The sequence below is a fragment of the Boleophthalmus pectinirostris genome, unplaced genomic scaffold (assembly GCF_026225935.1).
Source record: "Boleophthalmus pectinirostris isolate CB_2022bp ecotype Guang Dong unplaced genomic scaffold, ASM2622593v1 HiC_scaffold_12, whole genome shotgun sequence".
Taxonomy (NCBI): domain Eukaryota; kingdom Metazoa; phylum Chordata; class Actinopteri; order Gobiiformes; family Gobiidae; genus Boleophthalmus; species Boleophthalmus pectinirostris.
The window spans coordinates 23,113,683-23,126,246 of NW_026571018.1; the positions used below are offsets into that span (position 1 = coordinate 23,113,683).

At 39.7% G+C, this 12,564-nt stretch overlaps 2 protein-coding genes across 5 annotated transcripts; one reads left to right on the top strand and one right to left on the bottom strand.

The window, feature by feature from the left end:
* The first annotated feature begins 230 nt into the window (after positions 1-230).
* Positions 231-6,363, top strand: stk36 (serine/threonine kinase 36 (fused homolog, Drosophila)). Of its 3 annotated transcripts, XM_055148846.1 has the most exons (20): positions 231-581; positions 681-821; positions 917-996; positions 1,055-1,186; positions 1,268-1,517; positions 1,655-1,747; positions 1,823-1,981; positions 2,056-2,201; positions 2,291-2,402; positions 2,477-2,602; positions 2,682-2,855; positions 2,932-3,023; positions 3,099-3,165; positions 3,317-3,424; positions 3,619-3,693; positions 3,765-3,882; positions 4,094-4,220; positions 4,345-4,525; positions 4,753-5,640; positions 5,877-6,363. In XM_055148846.1, exons 1-20 carry the CDS (start codon positions 498-500, stop codon positions 5,967-5,969), a joined length of 3,246 nt encoding a protein of 1,081 aa, XP_055004821.1. In that variant the 5' UTR covers positions 231-497; the 3' UTR covers positions 5,970-6,363. The 3 variants fall into 3 exon arrangements, with proteins under 3 accessions (XP_055004821.1, XP_055004819.1, XP_055004820.1); XM_055148844.1 differs by lacking the exons at positions 231-581; positions 681-821; positions 917-996 and having other exon boundaries at positions 1,056-1,186; positions 2,477-2,518; positions 5,877-6,362; XM_055148845.1 differs by lacking the exons at positions 231-581; positions 681-821; positions 917-996; positions 2,477-2,602 and having other exon boundaries at positions 1,056-1,186; positions 5,877-6,361.
* Positions 6,364-6,397: 34 nt separating this feature from the next.
* atf5a (activating transcription factor 5a) lies at positions 6,398-11,132 on the bottom strand. 2 transcript variants are annotated; one of them, XM_020922811.2, is made up of 4 exons: positions 10,465-11,132; positions 9,453-9,698; positions 8,002-9,181; positions 6,398-7,914 (listed from the first exon to the last, which is right to left on the bottom strand). In XM_020922811.2, the coding sequence occupies exons 2-4, from the start codon at positions 9,592-9,594 to the stop codon at positions 7,728-7,730; spliced, it is 1,509 nt and encodes a 502-aa protein (XP_020778470.1). In that variant the 5' UTR covers positions 9,595-9,698; positions 10,465-11,132; the 3' UTR covers positions 6,398-7,727. The 2 variants fall into 2 exon arrangements, with proteins under 2 accessions (XP_020778470.1, XP_055004822.1); XM_055148847.1 differs by lacking the exon at positions 10,465-11,132 and adding an exon at positions 9,886-10,243.
* Between the last annotated feature and the right edge of the window lie 1,432 nt (positions 11,133-12,564).

The window sequence follows — 12,564 nt, forward strand, 5'->3', positions numbered from 1 at the left end:
AGCTTCAGCTTCTTTTGTTTGCAGCTGGTTGCTATGGACGCAGCACAGGTTGCTATCCTAAGGACCCAGTTCTGAGGTGTCCGTAAAAATGCCCGAATAAATTTAAACAACAAGTTTACAAATTACACTGGAACAGAAGATCTGTAGATCATTTTATGGTCACGATAACTTTTCATAACACACACAATCTATATAGCCGTGTATAATCAAACACTATACAGAATTTTGTAACTTTAGGCGGTGGCGCTTCGACACGCTGTTCTCAACATCTCCAAAACTAAGAGGTGTGAGAAACTAACCTGCTGAAATAGCCGATGCCTAAACAAGAAAACCGTTGAATTTACGTTTTTTATTCACCGATGGCTTGCTAGTATTTATGCGTTATTAATAACTAATAGTAAAGCGCCATAACGTTTAATATATTACCTGCTAGCTAGCGTGAAGTTAACCTAGCAGAAAGTTGTTTGTAGCTTGTTACCTTGTCGTTACCTGTCAGGATGAATTTATACCATGTTTTGGAGCTTGCCGGAGAGGGTTCATTTGGTCGTGTTTACAAAGGAAGAAAGAAATACAGCGGACAGGTAAGTCTGTTTGAGTTTAGTTGTACATTTACTACCACTCGATTTGTTAGCCGTGTATTCTATCTGTCATCTCTTTGTCATTGCACCTGTGTCCATCAGGTTGTGGCCCTAAAGTTCATCCCAAAAGTGAGTCGTTCTGAAAAGGAGCTTCGGAATCTCAAAAGAGAGATTGAGATTATGCGGGATCTTCAACATCCAAATATTGTTCAACTTTTTGACAGCTTTGAGACAGACACAGAGGTATTTTACACTATCCATGAAGTGCGGCAATAAAAATTAAATACTGGGAGGAAGAGAGGAATTGTGGATAATAATGACAATTTATAATTTAATAGGTAGTAGTTGTGACTGAATATGCTGAGGGACAACTGTTTCAGATTCTTGAAGATGATGGCAGTTTACCAGAATGTCAGGTATTTCATTTTCTTTCTAGGATCTTCTTGGTGTATAGCATGTCAGCTTCTTCTTTTCACTAGGTCAGAGATAGCCTGCCAGTTGGTTTCAGCTCTTTATTATTTACACTCTCATCGCATTCTTCATCGTGACATGAAACCTCAAAACATTCTTCTTGGGAAAAGTGGAGGGGTGAAGCTCTGTGACTTTGGGTTAGTAAAATGTATTTGTTGAAATTTGTTTACATTGCCAGTGCTTCATTTCGAGACTGGTGATAACTTCTGTCTGTGTAGGTTTGCCAGGGCCATGAGTGTGTCTACTTTGGTGCTGACTTCAATCAAAGGCACACCACTGTACATGTCTCCAGAGCTTGTGGAGGAGAAGCCCTATGACCACACTGCTGATCTTTGGTCACTAGGCTGCATTCTTTATGAGCTCCACACGGGGGCGCCCCCATTCTACACTAACTCCATCTTTCATCTGGTGCAAATGATAGTGAGAGACCCAGTCAAATGGCCACCAACAATGAGCGACAACTGCACGGTAAAGAAAATTGTGTTATCCAAATACTATATATATATATATATATATATATATATATATATATATATATATATATATATATATATATATATATATATATATATATATATATATATATATATTATTGCATATTTTAGAGTTTCCTAAAAGGATTGCTGACAAAAGACCCCCAGATACGACTTACATGGCCTGATCTTTTGCATCACCCATTTGTAGAAGATGGTGTTCAGGTACACATTTTGGCATAAAATTAAACATTCATATTTGTACACTATCTGTTTTTTTAATTTCTCTATATTTCCCCAGTTTTTTCAGACTCAACAGTGTTCAACCCCCTCACAGAAATGCCTAGTCCTGATATGGTGGCACTGAAGCTTCATCAAGTTGCATCAAAGACAACGCGGGCTAGAGGGGAGAGTAGGTTGTTACAAAAAGCCTGTGAAAAAGGAAAGGAGAAATCTAAAGTTAGTTAATCTATGTTTTACATGTTTTGCTTGTTTTATTTGTCATGTTTAATCTGTGCCTATGTCCTTAATAGAAAGAAATAAAAAATGATTGTGGTTACTCCAAGGCAGCAGCCACTCAGCCTGCTTCTAGACAGACAAAACTACCACCCCTAGAAGAAGTTTTAAAAACATCCAGTGCTAATTCAAAAGTTGGTGAGCACCAGAAATCTAAACACAGGTTTGTTTAGTACAAAGTACCTGAGTTACTTACATTAAAAGTGTAAAAGCATCAATAAAACCAAAGATTTAAATTGACTTATTTTACAGGGGTCAAATCAGCAGAGACTATGCACAAGAGTTCTCCTCTGTAGAAGTTGGTCCGCAGTTAGTTCGGAGGTGCTTTGAAGAACGAAGACCCACTTTGCATGCACAGTTTAGGGTGAGCCATTTCATATGGGTTTATGCAAGTATAGGTATATAGACATGTTCCAATAAAAACTTTAATTTCTTTAGAAAATGGATGCTGAAGACCTTTGGGAAAAACTGCTCCAAGAAGTTAGCAGATGCAGATTTAAAGTGCTTAGGAATAATGACCTTATCCCAAGGCTGAAATCAACATTTCTTGCATTTAAAACTCAGGTCTTAAATGCATGTGTTAAATAAAATAAAATTGGCAACAATCCTTCAGTTAAATGTTTCTTTGGTTTTATTTTTGCAGCTCAAAAGTGGAAATGTGAAGGAACCATTGGAGATCTATCAGCCACTGAAGCTATTAAGCAGTCTGATCGAGTCTGACCAGGAAGACACCTATGACCTCTGTCTACAAATTGGCCTGCCCTATTCGCTCTTTGACTTAATCTATACCATAGTTGAAAACCTGACCATCACTAAGGTAACTTATTTGTAGTATGTTTGACACTTCTAAAATATACAAATACACAATATTAATTTGAACTGTTCTGCACTAGCTTCCATGGTGTGTTCCAACACTTGGTGAAATGTTTGAGTTGCTTCTAATCTTTTGGGACAGGCACAGTGATTGGGCAGAAGAAGGCTACAGGTTTAAAAATGACTTTTTAATTATTTTATTTGAATCTGTGCATTTCTGGTGTTCAACTAATCATTTATTTTACAGTCAATTAGAAGAACACTCAAAGATGTTTGTCACAGTTCTTAATCAACCAATGTTTAGGACATTGGCAGTAAGTGCTTAAAATATATATAATATGTAAACTGAGTCTAATCTGAGTTTAAAAACTAAAATATTATTTAAAACTTAAAAATATATATGATATGAATATGAATATTATATGATATACAATTATATTAAATTATTATAAATCTTGTTATTAGCCTCTTGCAGCTGCTGTCTTATCTAACTTTATACAACATGATGTATCTGTGGATTCTGATGTGGATACTCTGAATACATTATTGCGGGACCTTTGGGAAATTAATGAGGTATAAATTTTCTTTTTTAACTTGTTTGTAAACATTTTCATTATCAATAGGGAGTGGAACCGGAATAAGGCCATAAATAAGGCCTCAAACATATATTTACATGGCATTATTTTTTTGTTCCTAATGTTTGAGACAAATAAATTTCATTAATTTGTTAATTCATTTTTATTGTCCAAAATGTTCTTTTCTAACAGGACTGCATTCCCTTACCGGCAGGATGGGGAATGTTCGATGGAATCCTGGCTTTATTCCTTCACACACTCTCAGAGGTCAGAGGACAGTACAAAGGCAAGAGTGATGTTTGGTGAAAAAAGCAATGCTTAACTCATTGTATTTTCAGCATGATGGTGGACTGGGCTCTTCATGTTTAGACCCTGGTTTGTTTCTGAGTTTATGGAAAAGAGTTGGTGACTCACTTGGAAGAACCCCATCATCCACAGATCACTATTCTGCCAATGGTAAATACGCTAAAATGCACTCAGTTTAAGATGTGTGTCCATCAATGCAGATTTGTCAACATTCGTGTACTAATCATGCAGTTAGTTGTAAGTTGTATGTTTATTTTGTGTCTTTTAGTTTTTGTCTATTTGATTGCTTTTTGTTTGCTAACCCAAAGTTTGCAAAGTGTGACACTGTTGTTCTCATTGATGTATTCTGCATTTGTGACAGGCATATACTCCTTTTTGTCTTTGGCACTTTTGGTCTTCACCCAAGATCCACACTTATGCATTCCTCTGTTCAGCGACACCTCATCTAAATGCGTGTACACACTGGGTCTGCTGCTTAAGCCTGATTGGTTTGTGTTTTCATTCCTTCATTTACACATTTCCCATTTTTCCCTTTTTTGTGGGTTCATAATCAACTGTTATTACTGACAAATGCACCCTGCCACTAACAATGGCATTTGTGATCTTTTTCAGTCTGGGCTTTTTTGTGGAGGACTGCCCGCGCAGACTGGAGACTGATTGGAGTCTTGACAGCTTGTCTGTGTTGAGCTGCCACTTGTTGTGCTTCCCATTTGCTCTGGATGTCCCTGCTCTCACCATGTCCAGGATTCTTGACTTGTATGTCAGCAGTAGTGTTATTGCAGGCCTTTTACAGGTTAGGACCTCATCATACTCTTAATAAAGACCTCTGTCTCACTACTGTAGTAAACACATCTTCGTCTGATGCAACCCCAGATAACTCTTGCAGCAAACTGGCATAAAGACATTGTGTACACATTAATATGTTTGGTATTTCTGCACAGATTGCACGTTATTTGTTCTATGCTGTTTGATGTTGGGCCAGGTGTTGGGATGATGTTTTATGTTTTTATGTTTTGGCAGGTGATTCAAACACTTACCCCTTCATTATTAGAGCTGCCTCTCTCGCTGCTGAGCCGTCTGCTGCTGTGTGACCCTGAGCGCTCACTCTCTTGCCTCAGAGACAACGCTGGTGCTTTCTTGATGCCGAGCGGGAACAACTGCTTATCTGTCTCTACAGATACTAGAGACAGAACCGCCATGTCCCTGCTCTCAGATCTGATGCAGTCGGACGTCCTGTGGGAGGCTGCTGTGGAGCTGCTCACGGTTTTGTCCCAAGTCAGCCCATGTTCCCCACAGCTTCACCTGGAAGTTTCAGTCCTATGCCGAGCACTGACACACACTCATGAACAGATCAGGACAGCCACATGCAGACTTTTGGCAAATATACAAACATCCAACACCAATGCTGTTATTAAATCTGTCATTTTTCAACATCTTATACAATGCCTTCATGATTCCAGCATGTCTGTTCGCCGTATGGCCTGCAGGGCAGTTGGGAGCTGGTTGGGAGGTCTGGCCGAGGCAGGTTATAAAAGCAGTGAGCCCAGCACTAAAAAGGGGTTTGGCCTTAAAGTCTGGACCAAAGAAAATAGCAAAACCAAATCAAACCCACAATCAGACTGTGTTACACTGGCAGAACTAGAAGATTTAGAAAAGTGGACTGAGGCCATGAGAAGCTGCACTGCTCTACTAGGGTCCACTCTATCTGACCCGGACACTGTGATCCGCCGTCACTGTTGTGCAGCACTGGGGAACCTGGTGAAGCTGGAGGGGGCTGTGCAGTGGCTACTGGAAGAGGATGTGTCCAGTGCACTGCTCAGAGCTGCATGCATGGATCCTCATCACACAGTGAGACAAGCTGCCATATCCTCCCTCTGTATGTTCAGCCTGCACGAACCAATACGTCAGGTAGGTTAAGATGCCATTCAAATTAGTTATTACTAATATATATATTTATTATTATTATTATTATTATTATTATTATTGTAAGAAATGTATTAAAATGTAAGTTTATTGTTAAAGGATAGACAATAGGCTACATGTTATTACTTGTAAATACACTTTTTATATTATAACACATGATTAGCCTATTTGTAAACTACCTAATACTAATAAATTCAATAAATTGTGTTTTATTTTCTCAGGTGCTTATGTCCCTTGAGGCCAAAAGAAAACTTTTGCAGGCTTCACGTGCGTTTCTACAAAGCGACTATGAACAGCTCATTGGAAACTTGTGAAGAGTCATATAGGTCTTTCCTTAACAGGATCCGAACATTTAGTCGCAGCTTCGAGAAGAAAGATGCAACGCAGCTCATGTTAGATTCAAATATCAATGCGTGCTTTTGAAAATTTACGATTTCATTTTAACAAGATTGAGCGCGTCATGGGTTAGCTTTTATTTTTACACAATTGTTATTAAAAAAACCTTCTATTTTCGGTTTGTTTCCAGGGCGGGCCGCGCGGGCCGCATGTCGCGGCAAAGTTGAGCGCATCCGGCCCAGTGTTCGTTTAATTTGACAAATGGACATTTTACCTCCTGAAAACTGGAACACAGAGTTTTGTTTTTTTTTTTCTTCACAACAACTGCTGTAACACAATTTAAGTTAGGCAGAGGACACTTTATTTTGAAACTATTACAAACACAATAAACATGTTCATGACTAAAACATAGCGTCATAACACGCTGTCAGCAGGTTGCCTGGCATTATTTTTGGTATTGGACAGTCAAAGCTGATAGTACACCGCAGGGAGTAAAAGACTAAAAAGAGACGAATAAATGTCCATGAGTCAGCGTTACTTCCTCAGATTGTCGTTACTTGATGTGCGTTGAACGTGGCACGTCACATTTGCATAATGCAGAATGGACGAGGGTTCACAGACGCTTACAGAAGCCAAACATTTCATGAAAAAGTAACATCATTTTAACTAAAGTAAAAGCAACATATTCCACTCCCTGAACAAACAGTAGTTACAAGTTAGTGCAGATCAGCCATATCAGGCCTTTAGATCATATTGCCTAAATAAACAGTGCAGAGAAGTCTCCAGCTTGAGAAAATACAATGTTATGAAAAAAAACAAAGAAAAAAACAAATAAAATAATAATAATTTAAAAAATTTAAAAAACATACAAATGAAGGTGGCTAATACCTGCTATACAGTATTGGATCACTAAGAAATTTTTAGCTATACAAATGTTTCCCATTTAAAAAAAAAAAAAAAAAACATTTGTAAGATTGCTTGAGCCTGAGTAGAAAAAGCCAATAGACAACTTGCACCAGATTGCAATTTGGTTAGGACACTAAAATTAAAATAATATAACACAATAAAATGTAAATGCAATGTTAAATATGTAAATGTTGTGAATGTATGAATGTAAACACTACAGGAATGTAAAACCTTAGAATCAAAAAGAAATCGATAAACCGCACCGTTCTTTGTAGGAAGTATAAGTTCACAAGAGACTAGTTTGTCCAATCATAATTTGATTTTTTCTTTTTTTATATTTTTCACATTATGTCTGGTTTTACATAATTACTAATTTAACCTTAATTTGCTCCTCAAGACACAATAGTACTTACTACTATTACTATGAACAAAGAACGCAGGTTTTTAGATTATTAAAAAAAATATACTGGGTGAATTACAGAAAAAAAATTAAAAATTACATTTTCTATTGCTGACATCAGTTCTAATAAGGCGGTTCAGTATCCTATACCTGCTGTATGTATTGTGTTACATAATTTTTCAGAAATAATCCAACTTCAATCACATAAGATCTATTTTAAATGATTGTCATTTCAAGCATTTCAATGCCACAGTGCAGACTGAAGGGATTAAATCTGAACAGTACAACTGCGATGGAAGCATTGGATAGACTTGTTTAAAAAAACAAAACAAAAACAAATATTAGTAAAGCATGCAGTTACCCCACCCATCAGGAAAAATGAACATTCATATCTGAACAATCATAAAAACTGAAACTCCTCTCCTTCACATTAGGCGGTAGTGTCCTGTTTGAGCCTCTGGCTACGGGCCTTGTAAACTTCGATGAGCAGGTCTTTGACGTATTGGATCTCTCGCTCCACAGATTCAGCCTTGTCCCGCAGCTCACGGTTCCTGCCCTCCAAACAGTGAAGCTGCTCCTCCAATGAATCCAGTTCTGCTCTTTTTCTCTGCCGGTACCTGTAATGATAACACAAAGTGATTAATTATATAATTATACTCTCCTTTAATGACCCAAAAAGTGATTGTAGAAAAGGACATTTTTACCTGTGTGCAGCGGTTTTGTTCTGGTCACGTTTCTTCTGTTTGCGCTCCCCGCCTTCCACTGGGATGATGTCCACCTCATATTTGACCGGACAGTGGTCCTCCTTCAGCCTGCATGCTTGTCTATGGCCTGATGACTCCAGGTTCATGCTCTCCCTGGACATTAGAAAGCACTCTGAACTCTGCTCTTCTAGGAAGCCGCAGTGCAGATCATGCTGGCCCATCTGTAAGCTCTCGGCTTTGACCTGCTCGTTGATGTTGCCTAAAAAGCTGTGATAGGCCTCAGACTGAGCTGTGGGGAGGTAGCACTCACTGCCTTCACTCTTCCATGACACTGTGGCTTTTGTCACTTCCACACTCGTCTTGATGGTGTTGAGCACCTCGCTGCTGCCGGTTCCTCCGCTCACCTCTCTCATGCTGTACATGAGCAGATCTTCTTTTTTGTGGGGAACTTCGATTGATCCGCCAAAACCAAATCCACCACTGACGATCTTTGCCGTTCCTAAAATATCTTGGCTGAAGCAGCAGTTCTTCTCTTCTTTTGGAAGGACCTGACATCGCCTAACCTCGAGAGCGCTGCCCAGACAGTAGCTTTTCCCCAGCAGTTGTTCGTCGTCCGCGCAGCTGTAACTTCCTGTCAAAGTGAGTGCGGAGCTCCCTGAGTTACTGCCTTTGGAACTCAACAGACTTGTGTCGTAGCCTTCACTGAACCGCAGCCCATCCACTCTCTTTCTACCACTTCCAGTGGGGCGACTGCAGCTATACGGGGCGTGTCTTGGTATTTTGGATCGCCCGAGGGGCCCGCCACAGATGCTCAGCAGGTCCAGTTCACCGGTTGCCAGGGTAACAAGTAGTGGGCTGGTCTCCGGTTGGTTAGACGCTGGATATGATGAGTATGGCAGCTGACTGAATGCTTGTGGACCCGCTGGCACCGGACCCTTGTCACATTTTCCCAGTCGTGGCCCCTTTTCCGGCAGTGGTTCGGACAGGAAGTAGTCCTCCAGCTGGGCGAGCTCTTCTTGCAGCAGAGAGGTCATGACCTCCAAGTCCGAGGGCACCTGAATATCATTGTGAAGGGGTGAGGGGGGTAGGGAGGCATTGGTGGAGGAGGGAGGGGAAGGAGGGTGTGGGAGGTACGAGGAGAAATCCACTTCTTCTGTCATCCAGTCCGTAAGACCATCACCTGAACGGAATAAAAAAACTCATTCACAATGTGCTGAAGTTGGCGACCGCTACAGTTAATTACTCAAAAATGACAACCAAAAGTTGAATAAAAAATAATAATCAAACTTTAAAAGAAAAAATTTAAATATTACGTTTATAAAGTTTGCGTTAGTCGATATACTAATTGTAGCTAGTTTACTACTTACTGTTCAAGAGGGACGAATGTGCTGCAGTGCCGAGCCCACCTGAAATGAGGAAAAATATAAAAAAGCGTACCCGCTGCAACTCACCAATTAAGTGCTGCGTCTCCTCTGACACCTCCCCCCTGCACCCCTGTGATTGGCTGAGGTTAGCCTGTGGGTGAGAGAGAGCGAGGGGGTCTGCCAGGCACACATGCAGACTCTTCCAAACAGGAGCCGAGGTTGCCATCATGGTGCTTGGTCTGGTTCAGTCCAAGTCCAAGGTTGTGGTGGCGGAGATGAGCAGGGTCTGACAGATGGGCCACAGAGAGCAGGATGGGGCAGGCATAGTGAAACCTGCAGGCGAAAACAACAGAGGTCAAAACAAGGCTACATACAAACAAAAATTTGTGATTGTATGAAATTACTGTTCAGTTTAATGGAAAATTGACAAAAATCTTTTGCCCCACCACTCTGTCTATTGGGTTTTAAAGTGTATTAAGAACAACACAATACAAAATCCCTATAGCCCTATAGCACTTACAACACAGTAAAAGAGAGATTGTGCCCCTGCACCCTTTGGACTACACTGAACCGTCTCAAAGGAATAGATACTTGACGTCCAAAGCACGTGGGACCCAGTGACGTTGTCATGGGCCCAACTGTTGACAGAAAGGACCAGATTAACTCGCTGTCTCCAAGACACTCTTACACTCTTACTCAATATGGATTACCAGAGATCAATTACTTGTAATCTCACGTTTTGTTTTTTTTAGATTAATCAGCTTTGGTCTTAAGTTTTGGTCATAATTAGGTCACGTGGTAAATGATGTTAGGGTTGAATATTACTTAGGCAATTAAAATATAATAACCAAGTAAATAAATAAATGACAATCTTATGTACAATCGCGTAAATATATAAGGTATTTAGAAAAGCTTTTTAAAGATCAGTAAAAAATTAGTAAATAAAAATTCGAACAAAGGATGCAGTGACACTGATTTAATATAACCATAAACGAGAACCTGTGCCTAATAAGAAACACTACTAAGGTACAATACCATTATAAGTTTCACATTACTATCATGTGGAAAAATGTAAAGCAATGAGAAAAGTGTCACTTACTCCATTCTTGCGGAAAATTGTAGGGCACTTAAGGTGCGTTGCAAAAGCAAAGCACGACTTCTTTGTCGGTCCAAGCAACTTGAGAATTCAAAGAGCCATTTTAGCCAGGGATATCCGTGGCAGCGCAAAGGGTTGAGTTGTTGCTTTGTTGTTGTCGACCTGAAAACTGGAGGGCTGTTTAATTGTGAGAAAGCATCAGTTCATTCACACCTAGCAACCGACTGCGTCACCGGGATGAAGCTGCTGCAGCCTGAAAAACACCCCGCCCACACGCAGCGGAGGACGGCCCACAGGACCACGGCTGAGGATGGGACAAGCGGAAGTCTTACAAGAGAGGTTCTATTTTCCCCTAGACTTTGGCTTTTTTGTAGGACATGTCACACTTTGGTTTGTTTTTAAATCCAACAAGTAGTTTACTCCATTCCAAACTGGTTGAACATTGCCTCATCTATCCATTTTATGTTCGTGTTTTAGTAGCAGTCTACGTCTACAGCCATGGCTATATTCACAGCATTCAAAGAGTAAACCCTGTAACCTGATTGACTGGTATATTTCCTGTGGGCTTCTAGTCGTTGGCTATTGTTTTGGTCTTACTGTTTGATTCACAGCCACAACACGCTTTGTTTTTCTGCCGAAACTTCCAGTTGCCTCGCCATTGCATCAGTAGTTCAGAGCGCAGCTGATTGGCTGGCTGTGATGCTGTGCTGTATTCTCATTGGCCTAGACATGTGCGGACTGTAATTTGATTGGTTTACTGTAGCCGAGGAAAACCAGGCAGTGGGCTTGGTTTTTTTGTGAGGCGCCGCCCGTGCACATGTTTCAAGTAAACAAACTGAGCTCAGGAGTTCTCAGGACCATTTTATTACAGCTTTTCCCCCCAAAAAATCCATAGTTATTACCTAGAGATAATTTATGCAAAAGTAGTTCAGCGCAGGTGATGCATTACATGGCTGAACAGACCTGTTTAAACATGAGGATAACACTTTTATCAGCTTTAACCATCTTAAAATATTGTTAAACAAAACATATATAGATAACCATTTGTACACTGAGCCTTCTATGCCTGCAAAACGATTTCTTAATGTAATCAATTAATTATAATGTAATTTACTAATGTAATGTAGTGTTTTTTTTTTGTTTTTTTTTGTTGTTGTTGTTTTTTTTGTAAAGTAAAGCCATAATAATCCATAGCTTATGTGCATTTTAACTGTGAAATGCAATTATATAGGTTAATTTAAATATGTCTAATCATTATTTATGTAATGATCATTCTACAATATTTGAACAAGTGATTAAACAGTTTACACAGTTTATTAAAAGAAAGTAATATTAATTGATTACATAGTTTCCTTATTTCGGTGGTCTGGTGAATACATGGCTCTATTGTTGCTATAGCAATAGCGGACACTGCTCTATTTTAGAATGTTGTCTGGTTCCTGTTGCCATGGGATTTGCATCTCTCCCTCCCTCCTGTGCTTTACCGTCTCTCTCCATCTTACCTCAGTTCACTCGCTCCGCCCTGCACAGCCTCGCCTCTCTCTCTCATTTGCTGAGTTGCCTGTCTGAGACAAGATAATTTACCAAAACAAATAGGCTGTGGTTACATTTGCTGAATTAGCATGCTGTTAAGGCACTGATGTCCCTGCACCATTAGCTAAGTAGAATGCAGAGAAACTGCATTTTGATAATAAAAATTGAATCTTAATGTAATCTACAATATCTATAATCTATAATGTAAATTGTTGGTTGATCTTAATGTCACAATATCATTGATTCGGTGTCTTTTTTCACTTATGCCATTTGCTATGGCAGGTTTTCAGAGTTCTGCATCAATGTCCATGACATGGCGCCATCCATATACAATACAAATAAGAGTTGAAGAAAAGCAATCTGATGCAATCACGATAAATGCGTTCGTAATGGAGAGACTGGTTTGGGACAAGGATGCTGGTAAAGTCGGAAGGTCTCTCAGGAAATTGCTGACTGCTCTTTGTCTCTCTTAATTGGCCCACTGAGGTTTACCTGTTTGCACATCATGAAATACTGTATAACCAAGGACTGGTTCTGACAAAGACACCCAGTTAATAAAACTACAATTTA

Bases quoted from the DNA above. Each gene is read 5' to 3' on its own strand.
- stk36 (XM_055148846.1), top strand. From the start codon at position 498: ATGAATTTATACCATGTTTTGGAGCTTGCCGGAGAGGGTTCATTTGGT. The intron at 3,883-4,093 runs GTAAATACGCTA...CATTTGTGACAG, and splicing joins AGATCACTATTCTGCCAATG to GCATATACTCCTTTTTGTCT. The intron at 4,221-4,344 runs GTTTGTGTTTTC...GATCTTTTTCAG, and splicing joins CTGCTGCTTAAGCCTGATTG to TCTGGGCTTTTTTGTGGAGG.
- atf5a (XM_020922811.2), bottom strand. From the start codon at position 9,594: ATGATGGCAACCTCGGCTCCTGTTTGGAAGAGTCTGCATGTGTGCCTG. The intron at 9,182-9,452 runs GTGAGTTGCAGC...TATTCCGTTCAG, and splicing joins GGAGACGCAGCACTTAATTG to GTGATGGTCTTACGGACTGG. The intron at 7,915-8,001 runs GTAAAAATGTCC...TTATCATTACAG, and splicing joins AACAAAACCGCTGCACACAG to GTACCGGCAGAGAAAAAGAG.